This window comes from Hydractinia symbiolongicarpus, chromosome 9 (genome assembly GCF_029227915.1).
Source record: "Hydractinia symbiolongicarpus strain clone_291-10 chromosome 9, HSymV2.1, whole genome shotgun sequence".
Taxonomy (NCBI): domain Eukaryota; kingdom Metazoa; phylum Cnidaria; class Hydrozoa; order Anthoathecata; family Hydractiniidae; genus Hydractinia; species Hydractinia symbiolongicarpus.
The window spans coordinates 9,626,887-9,645,685 of record NC_079883.1 but is presented as its reverse complement, the minus strand read 5'-3'; the positions used below and the strand labels follow the sequence as shown (position 1 = coordinate 9,645,685).

The window sequence follows — 18,799 nt, the reverse complement described above, 5'->3', positions numbered from 1 at the left end:
GTGAAGCTAATCCACACACACATGGGGAAGTATTTTAAATGTAGGCTAGTGTTCTTAAGCACATTATTTAGAAGTTTTATTAACTTCGGTTAACTTGTAGTGACGCCAAGTAAATGTTTTTTTAAAGATGTGTGGTCTTAAAAAAGACCGTTTGTGTTTGGTAGACGTTGGTTTACTTGCTGCTTGTGTATTTTGTGACGGCTTTTGTTCCTTCACTGACTGCGTGTTTTGCAAGTTCTCCAGGCAAGAGAAGACGTACTGCGGTTTGAATTTCACGAGAAGAGATGGTCGACTTTTTGTTTTGAAGAGCCAAACGCGAAGCTTCGGAAGCAATGCGCTCAAAGATGTCGTTGACAAATGAGTTCATGATGCTCATAGCTTTGCTTGAAACTCCGACATCTGGGTGAACTTGTTTCAAAACATTGTAGATGTAAATAGCATAACTTTCCTTTCTCTTTCTCTTGCGTTTCTTTTCACCAGTTCCACCAATCTTTCCTCCTTTTTTGCCGGCTCTTTTTTCACCTTTCTTGGCTACTTTAGGTGCCTGTTTTCCTCCTTTAGCTGCTGCGTCAGACATGGTTAAAAATTTTTGCTACTTAACTTGTAAATAAGCATTAAACTGCAAGTCAAAACTTTTTGTTTATAAGTAAAAAAATCGGATCGAATTCGATCCGAAAACGCCGATACGCAATTTAATTGGTTAAAAAAAAAATCTTTTGTTTAATACTTAATTATGATTGGTTAAAAAAACATGATTTCGATCCTATTTTTATGATGAAAAAACGAGTAAAGTTTATTTCGTTAACACTTACGTTAAATATTCGTACGTTTTTGTATTAACTTACAAATCAAATCGCAGTTATGTCTGGACGTGGAAAAGGTGGAAAAGCTAAGGCTAAAGCCAAGACAAGATCCTCAAGAGCTGGACTTCAATTTCCAGTCGGTAGAGTGCATAGATTCCTTCGTAGAGGGCACTATGCTAACCGAATTGGATCTGGAGCACCAGTTTACTTAGCAGCCGTCTTGGAATATTTATCTGCTGAGATATTGGAGTTGGCTGGTAACGCAGCAAGAGACAACAAAAAAGCTAGGATTATTCCAAGACATTTACAATTGGCTGTTCGTAATGATGAAGAATTAAACAAACTTTTGAGCGGTGTAACCATTGCAGCTGGTGGTGTTTTGCCAAACATTCAAGCTGTCTTACTCCCAAAGAAGAACGACAAAGGACAGAAGAAGTAAACCGCTACACTCAGAAAACAACGGCTATTTTTATAGCCACACATCTTTAAAAAAACATTGTTTTTTTCACAAAACTATAACCTTAAAGTCTAATAGATAATCCATGCATACGCCTTGTCCTAAGTAACTCAAAGAAATTAAATAAAAAAATTTGATCACAACGTCAAAATAAATTGCACGTATTTGCACCTACTAATGTCTACGGCCATACCACGATGAACACACCCGTTCTCGTCTGATCACGGAAGTTAAGCATCGTCGGGCCGGGATAGTACTTGGATGGGGGACCGCCTGGGAACTCCCGGTGTCGTAGGCTTTTCATTTTCATTTGCTGTGATATATTTCTTGTTATAACAATTAAGGAACGTGGCGGTTGTTGAAAGTGTTTCCTATGACATTTTCCTACGACATTTTCAGGTGATAGTACGAGAAAAAAGAGCTTTCAAATGCATACAAACTCGATCTATTGCCGATCATCCAATAACCCTGACGGAATGGCAAATAAAATAAAATTCCGCCGCCTTCCGAGGACTTATATCGCAATCACGTTTCGTAACAGCCAAGCGAGGTTTTACCTTAGCGTTTAAGTCACCACCGACATTTGGCCGCGCAACTTTTCTAAGCTCATTCATTTTGACTTAAGGAGGGGGCGAGCGCGGACGCAGGCCCCCACTACCAGAAATTGTACGGTCGAGTTACTGACGTTTGCAGTAATCGCAGAGGTCAGCCCAAGCGTAGTGCAATGCAAGAGCCTCACTCTGGAAGAAAACCCTCATTGATCAGTCTTTACTTCCCCGTCAGGTAAGTATGAGTTGGAACTGCACCGTAGCATGAGGGTACCCTTCAAAGTTTGTTAATGCTTGTGGCTTGAGTGTGTTATAAACTGCCGTGTCGCGGGGCATAGGCTGTATTCTCCCCCAGTGTACGCGTTTTGTTCCCGCCGTAGACTATGCAGAGTGCCGTCGGAAAGAGGACTGCTATTATTCTTTTATTGCTTATGTGGGCCGCCATCGGTAATAGTGCAACACCAAGGCAACCCGTGGTCACGGCGTGAATGAATCCACCTCCATGACCCAAGGCCAAAAATCAGATTAATATACTGACCATTCAGAGAATGGCCTACCAGATATTAAACTGATAAGAACAGATACTACACTTGATCTTAGCCATTAGGCCGAGAAGCGATAAAGAACAAGCGTTGCCATGATAGGCATCGTCCACACACCGTAACTGCTTGTGGAGCATGTCACGTTACTGTAAAGCTTACAACTGTCACCGCGTACGGATGGACGGCGACATAGTAAAAATCACGGCTGTTGATTTAGCCGTAGGATGGAGAGCGACTGTAGCGAGTGGATGGTAACTTACATGAATGCTAACAAAGGCGACGATACTAAGTGCGTGATATTACTTTCCAATATGTCTGCGTACATTCCGTTTATCAACGCATTACGCCAGAACGTGCGCGCGCGTTACACAGTAGACCATGCAGCCGAAATGCGACAGTGCGACCCTGCCAGGAGTCGAACCTGGAATCCCCTGATTCGTAGTCAGATGCCTTATCCATTGGGCCACAGGGCCATGCTTATGACTTCGCCCCATCGTCATTTTGGCTTGCGCATTCGTTTTACTTACGACAGAATTCTTCGTGTTTGTAGCCATGAAAGAAAGGGACTTCTGTGAGTGAATTTTTTTACTGTGGTCTAATAAAAAAGTCGAAACGCAGTGCCCAATATATGAATTGCTCCTAATAGCCGGAAACAGGCCGTGTCGATGATGTAGGCCGACATACGCAACGCAAACCAAAGAACGCTTTATGAAAATCCTAACACGAGCGCGGAAGAAGCCCAAATTAACAGACTAGATGTAATGCTGAAGACCTCAAACTCCAGCAGCTTCTCTTGCAGACTATTGCGTCGTACTACAAATAAAAATTAACATGCTTTCGCATAGTCGCGGCACCCAAAACGGACATTATACGATGTACAGAAACACACATTTCTGTTTTCGCGCCAAATCAATTCCCGGGAGTGGTACTTTTACGTCCGCATACTTCGCACCGTCTTAAATTATATCTCATTTACACGGTAATGTTTAGTATACTTCTACTGTGATAACAAGCATCGTTTATCGTTGGATTGTTGTAAGAAAACATTAAAAATGAGTGAAGCAGCTTCTCCAAAGAAAATCGCACCCAAGAAGAAACCTGCTGCAAAGAAGACAGCTGATCACCCTAAATATGTGGACATGATCAAGGCTGCTATCGCTACCCTAAAGGAACGCGGTGGTTCATCTCGCCAAGCTATTACAAAATATATTCATGCAAATTACAAAGTTGCTGAAAACTCAGATCATCATCTGAAAATGGCTCTTAAACGAGGAGTAACATCAGGCGATTTGATTCAAACTAAAGGCACTGGTGCTTCTGGATCATTCAAGCTAGGTCAGGTAAAAAAAGAAAAACCTAAGAAAAAGGCCGCAGCAAAAAAGCCAACGGCAAAGAAGCCTACTGCAAAGAAAAGTACACCAAAAAAGAAGCCAGCAAAGAAGAGCACGCCAAAGAAAGCAGCAAAGAAGCCTGCCACAAAGAAAGCCTCGGCTAAGAAACCAGCAGCTAAGAAACCCACAAAGAAGCCTGTTGCTAAAAAACCTGCAGCAAAGAAGGTCAAAAAGACTCCCAAAAAGGCAGCAAAGAAGACCGCAAAAAAATAATTTGTGTGTATCTGGCTATTACATTAACAAACGGCTATTTTTATAGCCACACATTTACAAAAAAACATTATCTTGGTACAAAGTTAAACTTGTTTAAGTCACTTAAACAGTTAAAAAAGAGTAAATTTAAGATTAGATTCCCTAAGTTTAAGTATTTTCGTTTTTAAATTTCTTATTTTCTTGCTTTTACTTTTCTTGCCCTTCATATTTTTAACATTGTCAAACTTTATGTAGCATAAAATTTTTATGTAGCATAAAATTTAAACAGAAAGCAGGACAAAGTTTGATATAAAAAGCTAGCCGTAATATTTTTTATGGATGTGTGGCTATAAAAATAGCCGTTTTTTGTTTGGTAAGATGCTTAGGCACGTTCCCCACGAATTCTTCTTGCCAACTGGATGTCTTTAGGCATGATTGTAACTCGTTTTGCAGTGAATGGCACACAAGTTAGTATCCTCGAACAAGCCAACAAGGTACGCTTCAGAAGCCTCTTGCAGAGCCATAACGGCTGTGCTCTGGAATCGCAGATCTGTTTTGAAGTCCTGAGCAATTTCTCGCACAAGACGCTGGAAAGGCAACTTGCGGATCAAGAGCTCGGTTGACTTCTGGTATCTTCTGATTTCTCTGAGAGCAACTGTACCAGGTCTGTAACGATGTGGTTTTTTCACTCCTCCAGTAGCTGGTGCGCTTTTCCTCGCAGCTTTAGTGGCGAGTTGTTTTCGTGGAGCCTTTCCTCCAGTAGATTTACGTGCAGTTTGCTTTGTACGAGCCATATTTTAAGAAGTCGATGTAGTACGGATACACAAGACGGTCTAAAATGCACTATCGCGCCAAAGTTTTATTTCTCATATTGATTGACAGCTAAGGTTCAAAACAAACCATTTGATTGGTGCTAAGAAAGTAATTTCTGATTGGCTGCATAATGACATTACGCTCATTACTTTAACATTTTTATAAAATCTGTGTTTTTTGGCTACGGGAAAACGGCTGTATCTTCTGATACACAAAAGCTTTTGACTTTTTTTTTTTTTAGTAAGTAGCAGAAGGTTTGGCGAATTCCAACGATGCCAAATTTATTGCCTTACTGAAACATTAAGACCACGAATTTTTAAAAAAACTACAGTTTTACTTAAAAAAATGTACAAAATGTTCGGAACATTTTGTAATGACGCAACTCTATTGGTTAATTAGGGTGTTTCCACGAGCAGTAGGTAATTTTATGGCCTCTTTTTAAAGCTGTCTGAATTCTGTTAACTCAAACGTTGTTTTTGTACTCGTTCTGTACGCAACTATATCAATATGTCTGGACGCGGAAAAGGAGGTAAAGGATTGGGAAAAGGAGGTGCTAAACGTCACCGAAAAATTCTTCGTGATAACATTCAGGGAATCACAAAACCTGCTATTCGGCGTCTTGCTCGACGAGGTGGTGTCAAACGTATCTCTGGCCTTATCTATGAGGAAACCAGAGGTGTACTGAAGGTTTTCTTAGAGAATGTTATTCGTGATGCTGTAACCTACACAGAGCACGCTAAACGCAAGACCGTTACCGCTATGGATGTTGTTTATGCCTTAAAACGTCAAGGAAGAACTCTTTACGGATTCGGAGGTTAAGCGTTGTCATTGCTCAACAAAAACGGCTATTTTTATAGCCACAAATCTTTTAAAACATTACTTTGTGCACGCTTCCAAATTACACAATGTGTAAAGTCTTGTCACAGTTACATTTATTGCTATACGATACTATGTCATATATGACACAAAAAAAATTTAGAAATACTTTGTAGGGTTAATTTGCCTGGGAGTGTTTCCGTGAAAAGCTGGGTTAAGTTAAATGTAAGCAATAACATGGATCAATGTACTTGTCTTTTCTGCAAGTACAGCTAATAATACGTATGAAAAGTGAAGCTAATCCACACACACATGGGGAAGTATTTTAAATGTAGGCTAGTGTTCTTAAGCACATTATTTAGAAGTTTTATTAACTTCGGTTAACTTGTAGTGACGCCAAGTAAATGTTTTTTTAAAGATGTGTGGTCTTAAAAAAGACCGTTTGTGTTTGGTAGACGTTGGTTTACTTGCTGCTTGTGTATTTTGTGACGGCTTTTGTTCCTTCACTGACTGCGTGTTTTGCAAGTTCTCCAGGCAAGAGAAGACGTACTGCGGTTTGAATTTCACGAGAAGAGATGGTCGACTTTTTGTTTTGAAGAGCCAAACGCGAAGCTTCGGAAGCAATGCGCTCAAAGATGTCGTTGACAAATGAGTTCATGATGCTCATAGCTTTGCTTGAAACTCCGACATCTGGGTGAACTTGTTTCAAAACATTGTAGATGTAAATAGCATAACTTTCCTTTCTCTTTCTCTTGCGTTTCTTTTCACCAGTTCCACCAATCTTTCCTCCTTTTTTGCCGGCTCTTTTTTCACCTTTCTTGGCTACTTTAGGTGCCTGTTTTCCTCCTTTAGCTGCTGCGTCAGACATGGTTAAAAATTTTTGCTACTTAACTTGTAAATAAGCATTAAACTGCAAGTCAAAACTTTTTGTTTATAAGTAAAAAAATCGGATCGAATTCGATCCGAAAACGCCGATACGCAATTTAATTGGTTAAAAAAAAAATCTTTTGTTTAATACTTAATTATGATTGGTTAAAAAAACATGATTTCGATCCTATTTTTATGATGAAAAAACGAGTAAAGTTTATTTCGTTAACACTTACGTTAAATATTCGTACGTTTTTGTATTAACTTACAAATCAAATCGCAGTTATGTCTGGACGTGGAAAAGGTGGAAAAGCTAAGGCTAAAGCCAAGACAAGATCCTCAAGAGCTGGACTTCAATTTCCAGTCGGTAGAGTGCATAGATTCCTTCGTAGAGGGCACTATGCTAACCGAATTGGATCTGGAGCACCAGTTTACTTAGCAGCCGTCTTGGAATATTTATCTGCTGAGATATTGGAGTTGGCTGGTAACGCAGCAAGAGACAACAAAAAAGCTAGGATTATTCCAAGACATTTACAATTGGCTGTTCGTAATGATGAAGAATTAAACAAACTTTTGAGCGGTGTAACCATTGCAGCTGGTGGTGTTTTGCCAAACATTCAAGCTGTCTTACTCCCAAAGAAGAACGACAAAGGACAGAAGAAGTAAACCGCTACACTCAGAAAACAACGGCTATTTTTATAGCCACACATCTTTAAAAAAACATTGTTTTTTTCACAAAACTATAACCTTAAAGTCTAATAGATAATCCATGCATACGCCTTGTCCTAAGTAACTCAAAGAAATTAAATAAAAAAATTTGATCACAACGTCAAAATAAATTGCACGTATTTGCCCCTACTAATGTCTACGGCCATACCACGATGAACACACCCGTTCTCGTCTGATCACGGAAGTTAAGCATCGTCGGGCCGGGATAGTACTTGGATGGGGACCGCCTGGGAACTCCCGGTGTCGTAGGCTTTTCATTTTCATTTGTTGCCTTTTCATTTCAATGGTGCTGTGATATATTTCTTGTTATAACAATTAAGGAACGTGGCGGTTGTTGAAAGTGTTTCCTATGACATTTTCCTACGACATTTTCAGGTGATAGTACGAGAAAAAAGAGCTTTCAAATGCATACAAACTCGATCTATTGCCGATCATCCAATAACCCTGACGGAATGGCAAATAAAATAAAATTCCGCCGCCTTCCGAGGACTTATATCGCAATCACGTTTCGTAACAGCAAGCGAGGTTTTACCTTAGCGTTTAAGTCACCACCGACATTTGGCCGCGCAACTTTTCTAAGCTCATTCATTTTGAATTAAGGAGGGGGCGAGCGCGGACGCAGGCCCCCACTACCAGAAATTGTACGGTCGAGTTACTGACGTTTGCAGTAATCGCAGAGGTCAGCCCAAGCGTAGTGCAATGCAAGAGCCTCACTCTGGAAGAAAACCCTCATTGATCAGTCTTTACTTCCCCGTCAGGTAAGTATGAGTTGGAACTGCACCGTAGCATGAGGGTACCCTTCAAAGTTTGTTAATGCTTGTGGCTTGAGTGTGTTATAAACTGCCGTGTCGCGGGGCATAGGCTGTATTCTCCCCCAGTGTACGCGTTTTGTTCCCGCCGTAGACTATGCAGAGTGCCGTCGGAAGAGGACTGCTATTATTCTTTTATTGCTTATGTGGGCCGCCATCGGTAATAGTGCAACACCAAGGCAACCCGTGGTCACGGCGTGAATGAATCCACCTCCATGACCCAAGGCCAAAAATCAGATTAATATACTGACCATTCAGAGAATGGCCTACCAGATATTAAACTGATAAGAACAGATACTACACTTGATCTTAGCCATTAGGCCGAGAAGCGATAAAGAACAAGCGTTGCCATGATAGGCATCGTCCACACACCGTAACTGCTTGTGGAGCATGTCACGTTACTGTAAAGCTTACAACTGTCACCGCGTACGGATGGACGGCGACATAGTAAAAATCACGGCTGTTGATTTAGCCGTAGGATGGAGAGCGACTGTAGCGAGTGGATGGTAACTTACATGAATGCTAACAAAGGCGACGATACTAAGTGCGTGATATTACTTTCCAATATGACTGCGTACATTCCGTTTATCAACGCATTACGCCAGAACGTGCGCGCGCGTTACACAGTAGACCATGCAGCCGAAATGCGACAGTGCGACCCTGCCAGGAGTCGAACCTGGAATCCCCTGATTCGTAGTCAGATGCCTTATCCATTGGGCCACAGGGCGATGCTTATGACTTCGCCCCATCGTTATTTTGGCTTGCGCATTCGTTTTACTTACGACAGAATTCTTCGTGTTTGTAGCCATGAAAGAAAGGGACTTCTGTGAGTGAATTTTTTTACTGTGGTCTAATAAAAAAGTCGAAACGCAGTGCCCAATATATGAATTGCTCCTAATAGCCGGAAACAGGCCGTGTCGATGATGTAGGCCGACATACGCAACGCAAACCAAAGAACGCTTTATGAAAATCCTAACACGGGCGCGGAAGAAGCCCAAATTAACAGAGTAGATGTAATGCTGAAGACCTCAAACTCCAGCAGCTTCTCTTTCAGACTATTGCGTCGTGCTACAAATAAAAATTAACATGCTTTCGCATAGTCGCGGCTCCCAAAACGGACATTATACGATGTACAGAAACACACATTTCTGTTTTCGCGCCAAATCAATTCCCGGGAGTGGTACTTTTACGTCCGCATACTTCGCACCGTCTTAAATTATATCTCATTTACACGGTAATGTTTAGTATACTTCTACTGTGATAACAAGCATCGTTTATCGTTGGATTGTTGTAAGAAAACATTAAAAATGAGTGAAGCAGCTTCTCCAAAGAAAATCGCACCCAAGAAGAAACCTGCTGCAAAGAAGACAGCTGATCACCCTAAATATGTGGACATGATCAAGGCTGCTATCGCTACCCTAAAGGAACGCGGTGGTTCATCTCGCCAAGCTATTACAAAATATATTCATGCAAATTACAAAGTTGCTGAAAACTCAGATCATCATCTGAAAATGGCTCTTAAACGAGGAGTAACATCAGGCGATTTGATTCAAACTAAAGGCACTGGTGCTTCTGGATCATTCAAGCTAGGTCAGGTAAAAAAAGAAAAACCTAAGAAAAAGGCCGCAGCAAAAAAGCCAACGGCAAAGAAGCCTACTGCAAAGAAAAGTACACCAAAAAAGAAGCCAGCAAAGAAGAGCACGCCAAAGAAAGCAGCAAAGAAGCCTGCCACAAAGAAAGCCTCGGCTAAGAAACCAGCAGCTAAGAAACCCACAAAGAAGCCTGTTGCTAAAAAACCTGCAGCAAAGAAGGTCAAAAAGACTCCCAAAAAGGCAGCAAAGAAGACCGCAAAAAAATAATTTGTGTGTATCTGGCTATTACATTAACAAACGGCTATTTTTATAGCCACACATTTACAAAAAAACATTATCTTGGTACAAAGTTAAACTTGTTTAAGTCACTTAAACAGTTAAAAAAGAGTAATTTTAAGATTAGATTCCCTAAGTTTAAGTATTTTCGTTTTTAAATTTCTTATTTTCTTGCTTTTACTTTTCTTGCCCTTCATATTTTTAACATTGTCAAACTTTATGTAGCATAAAATTTTTATGTAGCATAAAATTTAAACAGAAAGCAGAACAAAGTTTGATATAAAAAGCTAGCCGTAATATTTTTTATGGATGTGTGGCTATAAAAATAGCCGTTTTTTGTTTGGTAAGATGCTTAGGCACGTTCCCCACGAATTCTTCTTGCCAACTGGATGTCTTTAGGCATGATTGTAACTCGTTTTGCGTGAATGGCACACAAGTTAGTATCCTCGAACAAGCCAACAAGGTACGCTTCAGAAGCCTCTTGCAGAGCCATAACGGCTGTGCTCTGGAATCGCAGATCTGTTTTGAAGTCCTGAGCAATTTCTCGCACAAGACGCTGGAAAGGCAACTTGCGGATCAAGAGCTCGGTTGACTTCTGGTATCTTCTGATTTCTCTGAGAGCAACTGTACCAGGTCTGTAACGATGTGGTTTTTTCACTCCTCCAGTAGCTGGTGCGCTTTTCCTCGCAGCTTTAGTGGCGAGTTGTTTTCGTGGAGCCTTTCCTCCAGTAGATTTACGTGCAGTTTGCTTTGTACGAGCCATATTTTAAGAAGTCGATGTAGTACGGATACACAAGACGGTCTAAAATGCACTATCGCGCCAAAGTTTTATTTCTCATATTGATTGACAGCTAAGGTTCAAAACAAACCATTTGATTGGTGCTAAGAAAGTAATTTCTGATTGGCTGCATAATGACATTACGCTCATTACTTTAACATTTTTATAAAATCTGTGTTTTTTGGCTACGGGAAAACGGCTGTATCTTCTGATACACAAAAGCTTTTGACTTTTTTTTTTTTTAGTAAGTAGCAGAAGGTTTGGCGAATTCCAACGATGCCAAATTTATTGCCTTACTGAAACATTAAGACCACGAATTTTTAAAAAAACTACAGTTTTACTTAAAAAAATGTACAAAATGTTCGGAACATTTTGTAATGACGCAACTCTATTGGTTAATTAGGGTGTTTCCACGAGCAGTAGGTAATTTTATGGCCTCTTTTTAAAGCTGTCTGAATTCTGTTAACTCAAACGTTGTTTTTGTACTCGTTCTGTACGCAACTATATCAATATGTCTGGACGCGGAAAAGGAGGTAAAGGATTGGGAAAAGGAGGTGCTAAACGTCACCGAAAAATTCTTCGTGATAACATTCAGGGAATCACAAAACCTGCTATTCGACGTCTTGCTCGACGAGGTGGTGTCAAACGTATCTCTGGCCTTATCTATGAGGAAACCAGAGGTGTACTGAAGGTTTTCTTAGAGAATGTTATTCGTGATGCTGTAACCTACACAGAGCACGCTAAACGCAAGACCGTTACCGCTATGGATGTTGTTTATGCCTTAAAACGTCAAGGAAGAACTCTTTACGGATTCGGAGGTTAAGCGTTGTCATTGCTCAACAAAAACGGCTATTTTTATAGCCACAAATCTTTTAAAACATTACTTTGTGCACGCTTCCAAATTACACAATGTGTAAAGTCTTGTCACAGTTACATTTATTGCTATACGATACTATGTCATATATGACACAAAAAAAATTTAGAAATACTTTGTAGGGTTAATTTGCCTGGGAGTGTTTCCGTGAAAAGCTGGGTTAAGTTAAATGTAAGCAATAACATGGATCAATGTACTTGTCTTTTCTGCAAGTACAGCTAATAATACGTATGAAAAGTGAAGCTAATCCACACACACACATGGGGAAGTATTTTAAATGTAGGCTAGTGTTCTTAAGCACATTATTTAGAAGTTTTATTAACTTCGGTTAACTTGTAGTGACGCCAAGTAAATGTTTTTTTAAAGATGTGTGGTCTTAAAAAAGACCGTTTGTGTTTGGTAGACGTTGGTTTACTTGCTGCTTGTGTATTTTGTGACGGCTTTTGTTCCTTCACTGACTGCGTGTTTTGCAAGTTCTCCAGGCAAGAGAAGACGTACTGCGGTTTGAATTTCACGAGAAGAGATGGTCGACTTTTTGTTTTGAAGAGCCAAACGCGAAGCTTCGGAAGCAATGCGCTCAAAGATGTCGTTGACAAATGAGTTCATGATGCTCATAGCTTTGCTTGAAACTCCGACATCTGGGTGAACTTGTTTCAAAACATTGTAGATGTAAATAGCATAACTTTCCTTTCTCTTCTCTTGCGTTTCTTTTCACCAGTTCCACCAATCTTTCCTCCTTTTTTGCCGGCTCTTTTTTCACCTTTCTTGGCTACTTTAGGTGCCTGTTTTCCTCCTTTAGCTGCTGCGTCAGACATGGTTAAAAATTTTTGCTACTTAACTTGTAAATAAGCATTAAACTGCAAGTCAAAACTTTTTGTTTATAAGTAAAAAAATCGGATCGAATTCGATCCGAAAACGCCGATACGCAATTTAATTGGTTAAAAAAAAAATCTTTTGTTTAATACTTAATTATGATTGGTTAAAAAAACATGATTTCGATCCTATTTTTATGATGAAAAAACGAGTAAAGTTTATTTCGTTAACACTTACGTTAAATATTCGTACGTTTTTGTATTAACTTACAAATCAAATCGCAGTTATGTCTGGACGTGGAAAAGGTGGAAAAGCTAAGGCTAAAGCCAAGACAAGATCCTCAAGAGCTGGACTTCAATTTCCAGTCGGTAGAGTGCATAGATTCCTTCGTAGAGGGCACTATGCTAACCGAATTGGATCTGGAGCACCAGTTTACTTAGCAGCCGTCTTGGAATATTTATCTGCTGAGATATTGGAGTTGGCTGGTAACGCAGCAAGAGACAACAAAAAAGCTAGGATTATTCCAAGACATTTACAATTGGCTGTTCGTAATGATGAAGAATTAAACAAACTTTTGAGCGGTGTAACCATTGCAGCTGGTGGTGTTTTGCCAAACATTCAAGCTGTCTTACTCCCAAAGAAGAACGACAAAGGACAGAAGAAGTAAACCGCTACACTCAGAAAACAACGGCTATTTTTATAGCCACACATCTTTAAAAAAACATTGTTTTTTTCACAAAACTATAACCTTAAAGTCTAATAGATAATCCATGCATACGCCTTGTCCTAAGTAACTCAAAGAAATTAAATAAAAAAATTTGATCACAACGTCAAAATAAATTGCACGTATTTGCCCCTACTAATGTCTACGGCCATACCACGATGAACACACCCGTTCTCGTCTGATCACGGAAGTTAAGCATCGTCGGGCCGGGATAGTACTTGGATGGGGGACCGCCTGGGAACTCCCGGTGTCGTAGGCTTTTCATTTTCATTTGTTGCCTTTTCATTTCAATGGTGCTGTGATATATTTCTTGTTATAACAATTAAGGAACGTGGCGGTTGTTGAAAGTGTTTCCTATGACATTTTCCTACGACATTTTCAGGTGATAGTACGAGAAAAAAGAGCTTTCAAATGCATACAAACTCGATCTATTGCCGATCATCCAATAACCCTGACGGAATGGCAAATAAAATAAAATTCCGCCGCCTTCCGAGGACTTATATCGCAATCACGTTTCGTAACAGCCAAGCGAGGTTTTACCTTAGCGTTTAAGTCACCACCGACATTTGGCCGCGCAACTTTTCTAAGCTCATTCATTTTGAATTAAGGAGGGGGCGAGCGCGGACGCAGGCCCCCACTACCAGAAATTGTACGGTCGAGTTACTGACGTTTGCAGTAATCGCAGAGGTCAGCCCAAGCGTAGTGCAATGCAAGAGCCTCACTCTGGAAGAAAACCCTCATTGATCAGTCTTTACTTCCCCGTCAGGTAAGTATGAGTTGGAACTGCACCGTAGCATGAGGGTACCCTTCAAAGTTTGTTAATGCTTGTGGCTTGAGTGTGTTATAAACTGCCGTGTCGCGGGGCATAGGCTGTATTCTCCCCCAGTGTACGCGTTTTGTTCCCGCCGTAGACTATGCAGAGTGCCGTCGGAAAGAGGACTGCTATTATTCTTTTATTGCTTATGTGGGCCGCCATCGGTAATAGTGCAACACCAAGGCAACCCGTGGTCACGGCGTGAATGAATCCACCTCCATGACCCAAGGCCAAAAATCAGATTAATATACTGACCATTCAGAGAATGGCCTACCAGATATTAAACTGATAAGAACAGATACTACACTTGATCTTAGCCATTAGGCCGAGAAGCGATAAAGAACAAGCGTTGCCATGATAGGCATCGTCCACACACCGTAACTGCTTGTGGAGCATGTCACGTTACTGTAAAGCTTACAACTGTCACCGCGTACGGATGGACGGCGACATAGTAAAAATCACGGCTGTTGATTTAGCCGTAGGATGGAGAGCGACTGTAGCGAGTGGATGGTAACTTACATGAATGCTAACAAAGGCGACGATACTAAGTGCGTGATATTACTTTCCAATATGACTGCGTACATTCCGTTTATCAACGCATTACGCCAGAACGTGCGCGCGCGTTACACAGTAGACCATGCAGCCGAAATGCGACAGTGCGACCCTGCCAGGAGTCGAACCTGGAATCCCCTGATTCGTAGTCAGATGCCTTATCCATTGGGCCACAGGGCGATGCTTATGACTTCGCCCCATCGTTATTTTGGCTTGCGCATTCGTTTTACTTACGACAGAATTCTTCGTGTTTGTAGCCATGAAAGAAAGGGACTTCTGTGAGTGAATTTTTTTACTGTGGTCTAATAAAAAAGTCGAAACGCAGTGCCCAATATATGAATTGCTCCTAATAGCCGGAAACAGGCCGTGTCGATGATGTAGGCCGACATACGCAACGCAAACCAAAGAACGCTTTATGAAAATCCTAACACGGGCGCGGAAGAAGCCCAAATTAACAGAGTAGATGTAATGCTGAAGACCTCAAACTCCAGCAGCTTCTCTTTCAGACTATTGCGTCGTGCTACAAATAAAAATTAACATGCTTTCGCATAGTCGCGGCTCCCAAAACGGACATTATACGATGTACAGAAACACACATTTCTGTTTTCGCGCCAAATCAATTCCCGGAGTGGTACTTTTACGTCCGCATACTTCGCACCGTCTTAAATTATATCTCATTTACACGGTAATGTTTAGTATACTTCTACTGTGATAACAAGCATCGTTTATCGTTGGATTGTTGTAAGAAAACATTAAAAATGAGTGAAGCAGCTTCTCCAAAGAAAATCGCACCCAAGAAGAAACCTGCTGCAAAGAAGACAGCTGATCACCCTAAATATGTGGACATGATCAAGGCTGCTATCGCTACCCTAAAGGAACGCGGTGGTTCATCTCGCCAAGCTATTACAAAATATATTCATGCAAATTACAAAGTTGCTGAAAACTCAGATCATCATCTGAAAATGGCTCTTAAACGAGGAGTAACATCAGGCGATTTGATTCAAACTAAAGGCACTGGTGCTTCTGGATCATTCAAGCTAGGTCAGGTAAAAAAAGAAAAACCTAAGAAAAAGGCCGCAGCAAAAAAGCCAACGGCAAAGAAGCCTACTGCAAAGAAAAGTACACCAAAAAAGAAGCCAGCAAAGAAGAGCACGCCAAAGAAAGCAGCAAAGAAGCCTGCCACAAAGAAAGCCTCGGCTAAGAAACCAGCAGCTAAGAAACCCACAAAGAAGCCTGTTGCTAAAAAACCTGCAGCAAAGAAGGTCAAAAAGACTCCCAAAAAGGCAGCAAAGAAGACCGCAAAAAAATAATTTGTGTGTATCTGGCTATTACATTAACAAACGGCTATTTTTATAGCCACACATTTACAAAAAAACATTATCTTGGTACAAAGTTAAACTTGTTTAAGTCACTTAAACAGTTAAAAAAGAGTAATTTTAAGATTAGATTCCCTAAGTTTAAGTATTTTCGTTTTTAAATTTCTTATTTTCTTGCTTTTACTTTTCTTGCCCTTCATATTTTTAACATTGTCAAACTTTATGTAGCATAAAATTTTTATGTAGCATAAAATTTAAACAGAAAGCAGAACAAAGTTTGATATAAAAAGCTAGCCGTAATATTTTTTATGGATGTGTGGCTATAAAAATAGCCGTTTTTTGTTTGGTAAGATGCTTAGGCACGTTCCCCACGAATTCTTCTTGCCAACTGGATGTCTTTAGGCATGATTGTAACTCGTTTTGCGTGAATGGCACACAAGTTAGTATCCTCGAACAAGCCAACAAGGTACGCTTCAGAAGCCTCTTGCAGAGCCATAACGGCTGTGCTCTGGAATCGCAGATCTGTTTTGAAGTCCTGAGCAATTTCTCGCACAAGACGCTGGAAAGGCAACTTGCGGATCAAGAGCTCGGTTGACTTCTGGTATCTTCTGATTTCTCTGAGAGCAACTGTACCAGGTCTGTAACGATGTGGTTTTTTTCACTCCTCCAGTAGCTGGTGCGCTTTTCCTCGCAGCTTTAGTGGCGAGTTGTTTTCGTGGAGCCTTTCCTCCAGTAGATTTACGTGCAGTTTGCTTTGTACGAGCCATATTTTAAGAAGTCGATGTAGTACGGATACACAAGACGGTCTAAAATGCACTATCGCGCCAAAGTTTTATTTCTCATATTGATTGACAGCTAAGGTTCAAAACAAACCATTTGATTGGTGCTAAGAAAGTAATTTCTGATTGGCTGCATAATGACATTACGCTCATTACTTTAACATTTTTATAAAATCTGTGTTTTTTGGCTACGGGAAAACGGCTGTATCTTCTGATACACAAAAGCTTTTGACTTTTTTTTTTTTTAGTAAGTAGCAGAAGGTTTGGCGAATTCCAACGATGCCAAATTTATTGCCTTACTGAAACATTAAGACCACGAATTTTTAAAAAACTACAGTTTTACTTAAAAAAATGTACAAAATGTTCGGAACATTTTGTAATGACGCAACTCTATTGGTTAATTAGGGTGTTTCCACGAGCAGTAGGTAATTTTATGGCCTCTTTTTAAAGCTGTCTGAATTCTGTTAACTCAAACGTTGTTTTTGTACTCGTTCTGTACGCAACTATATCAATATGTCTGGACGCGGAAAAGGAGGTAAAGGATTGGGAAAAGGAGGTGCTAAACGTCACCGAAAAATTCTTCGTGATAACATTCAGGGAATCACAAAACCTGCTATTCGACGTCTTGCTCGACGAGGTGGTGTCAAACGTATCTCTGGCCTTATCTATGAGGAAACCAGAGGTGTACTGAAGGTTTTCTTAGAGAATGTTATTCGTGATGCTGTAACCTACACAGAGCACGCTAAACGCAAGACCGTTACCGCTATGGATGTTGTTTATGCCTTAAAACGTCAAGGAAGAACTCTTTACGGATTCGGAGGTTAAGCGTTGTCATTGCTCAACAAAAACGGCTATTTTTATAGCCACAAATCTTTTAAAACATTACTTTGTGCACGCTTCCAAATTACACAATGTGTAAAGTCTTGTCACAGTTACATTTATTGCTATACGATACTATGTCATATATGACACAAAAAAAATTTAGAAATACTTTGTAGGGTTAATTTGCCTGGGAGTGTTTCCGTGAAAAGCTGGGTTAAGTTAAATGTAAGCAATAACATGGATCAATGTACTTGTCTTTTCTGCAAGTACAGCTAATAATACGTATGAAAAGTGAAGCTAATCCACACACACACATGGGGAAGTATTTTAAATGTAGGCTAGTGTTCTTAAGCACATTATTTAGAAGTTTTATTAACTTCGGTTAACTTGTAGTGACGCCAAGTAAATGTTTTTTTAAAGATGTGTGGTCTTAAAAAAGACCGTTTGTGTTTGGTAGACGTTGGTTTACTTGCTGCTTGTGTATTTTGTGACGGCTTTTGTTCCTTCACTGACTGCGTGTTTTGCAAGTTCTCCAGGCAAGAGAAGACGTACTGCGGTTTGAATTTCACGAGAAGAGATGGTCGACTTTTTGTTTTGAAGAGCCAAACGCGAAGCTTCGGAAGCAATGCGCTCAAAGATGTCGTTGACAAATGAGTTCATGATGCTCATAGCTTTGCTTGAAACTCCGACATCTGGGTGAACTTGTTTCAAAACATTGTAGATGTAAATAGCATAACTTTCCTTTCTCTTTCTCTTGCGTTTCTTTTCACCAGTTCCACCAATCTTTCCTCCTTTTTTGCCGGCTCTTTTTTCACCTTTCTTGGCTACTTTAGGTGCCTGTTTTCCTCCTTTAGCTGCTGCGTCAGACATGGTTAAAAATTTTTGCTACTTAACTTGTAAATAAGCATTAAACTGCAAGTCAAAACTTTTTGTTTATAAGTAAAAAAATCGGATCGAATTCGATCCGAAAACGCCGATACGCAATTTAATTGGTTAAAAAAAAAATCTTTTGTTTAATACTTAATTATGATTGGTTAAAAAAACATGATTTCGATCCTATTTTTATGATGAAAAAACGAGTAAAGTTTATTTCGTTAACACTTACGTTAAATATTCGTACGTTTTTGTATTAACTTACAAATCAAATCGCAGTTATGTCTGGACGTGGAAAAGGTGGAAAAGCTAAGGCTAAAGCCAAGACAAGATCCTCAAGAGCTGGACTTCAATTTCCAGTCGGTAGAGTGCATAGATTCCTTCGTAGAGGGCACTATGCTAACCGAATTGGATCTGGAGCACCAGTTTACTTAGCAGCCGTCTTGGAATATTTATCTGCTGAGATATTGGAGTTGGCTGGTAACGCAGCAAGAGACAACAAAAAAGCTAGGATTATTCCAAGACATTTACAATTGGCTGTTCGTAATGATGAAGAATTAAACAAACTTTTGAGCGGTGTAACCATTGCAGCTGGTGGTGTTTTGCCAAACATTCAAGC

The 18,799-nt window shown here is 40.2% G+C and overlaps 4 protein-coding genes and 9 non-coding genes across 13 annotated transcripts; 3 read left to right on the top strand and 10 right to left on the bottom strand.

Annotated features, from left to right (window-relative positions):
- Positions 1–170: 170 nt before the first annotated feature.
- Positions 171–962, bottom strand: LOC130656745 (histone H2B, gonadal-like). The gene has a single exon (XM_057459657.1). It carries the CDS (start codon positions 575–577, stop codon positions 173–175), a length of 405 nt encoding a protein of 134 aa, XP_057315640.1. The 5' UTR covers positions 578–962; the 3' UTR covers positions 171–172.
- Positions 963–1,439: 477 nt separating this feature from the next.
- Positions 1,440–1,558, top strand: LOC130661669 (5S ribosomal RNA). The gene has a single exon (XR_008988847.1). It is a non-coding gene; the product is annotated as a 5S ribosomal RNA (ribosomal RNA).
- Positions 1,559–1,886: 328 nt separating this feature from the next.
- Positions 1,887–2,051, bottom strand: LOC130659935 (U1 spliceosomal RNA). The gene has a single exon (XR_008987138.1). It is a non-coding gene; the product is annotated as a U1 spliceosomal RNA (small nuclear RNA).
- A 185-nt stretch (positions 2,052–2,236) lies between these two features.
- LOC130660983 (U2 spliceosomal RNA) lies at positions 2,237–2,428 on the bottom strand. Its single transcript, XR_008988179.1, has one exon. It is a non-coding gene; the product is annotated as a U2 spliceosomal RNA (small nuclear RNA).
- Positions 2,429–6,023: 3,595 nt separating this feature from the next.
- Positions 6,024–6,815, bottom strand: LOC130656743 (histone H2B, gonadal-like). Its single transcript, XM_057459655.1, has one exon. The coding sequence runs from the start codon at positions 6,428–6,430 to the stop codon at positions 6,026–6,028; it is 405 nt and encodes a 134-aa protein (XP_057315638.1). The 5' UTR covers positions 6,431–6,815; the 3' UTR covers positions 6,024–6,025.
- Positions 6,816–7,292: 477 nt separating this feature from the next.
- Positions 7,293–7,410, top strand: LOC130659201 (5S ribosomal RNA). The gene has a single exon (XR_008986413.1). It is a non-coding gene; the product is annotated as a 5S ribosomal RNA (ribosomal RNA).
- Positions 7,411–7,759: 349 nt separating this feature from the next.
- LOC130659934 (U1 spliceosomal RNA) lies at positions 7,760–7,924 on the bottom strand. The gene has a single exon (XR_008987137.1). It is a non-coding gene; the product is annotated as a U1 spliceosomal RNA (small nuclear RNA).
- A 184-nt stretch (positions 7,925–8,108) lies between these two features.
- On the bottom strand, positions 8,109–8,300 carry LOC130660982 (U2 spliceosomal RNA). The gene has a single exon (XR_008988178.1). It is a non-coding gene; the product is annotated as a U2 spliceosomal RNA (small nuclear RNA).
- Positions 8,301–11,896: 3,596 nt separating this feature from the next.
- Positions 11,897–12,192, bottom strand: LOC130656750 (histone H2B.3; the record flags this gene model as incomplete). Its single annotated transcript, XM_057459661.1, has 1 exon — positions 11,897–12,192. A coding segment is annotated over one exon (294 nt), but the record flags the coding sequence as incomplete, so codon positions are not given.
- A 972-nt stretch (positions 12,193–13,164) lies between these two features.
- Positions 13,165–13,283, top strand: LOC130661668 (5S ribosomal RNA). Its single transcript, XR_008988846.1, has one exon. It is a non-coding gene; the product is annotated as a 5S ribosomal RNA (ribosomal RNA).
- Positions 13,284–13,633: 350 nt separating this feature from the next.
- LOC130659933 (U1 spliceosomal RNA) lies at positions 13,634–13,798 on the bottom strand. The gene has a single exon (XR_008987136.1). It is a non-coding gene; the product is annotated as a U1 spliceosomal RNA (small nuclear RNA).
- A 185-nt stretch (positions 13,799–13,983) lies between these two features.
- Positions 13,984–14,175, bottom strand: LOC130660981 (U2 spliceosomal RNA). Its single transcript, XR_008988177.1, has one exon. It is a non-coding gene; the product is annotated as a U2 spliceosomal RNA (small nuclear RNA).
- Positions 14,176–17,770: 3,595 nt separating this feature from the next.
- Positions 17,771–18,564, bottom strand: LOC130656605 (histone H2B, gonadal-like). The gene has a single exon (XM_057459496.1). The coding sequence runs from the start codon at positions 18,175–18,177 to the stop codon at positions 17,773–17,775; it is 405 nt and encodes a 134-aa protein (XP_057315479.1). The 5' UTR covers positions 18,178–18,564; the 3' UTR covers positions 17,771–17,772.
- Positions 18,565–18,799: the final 235 nt, after the last annotated feature.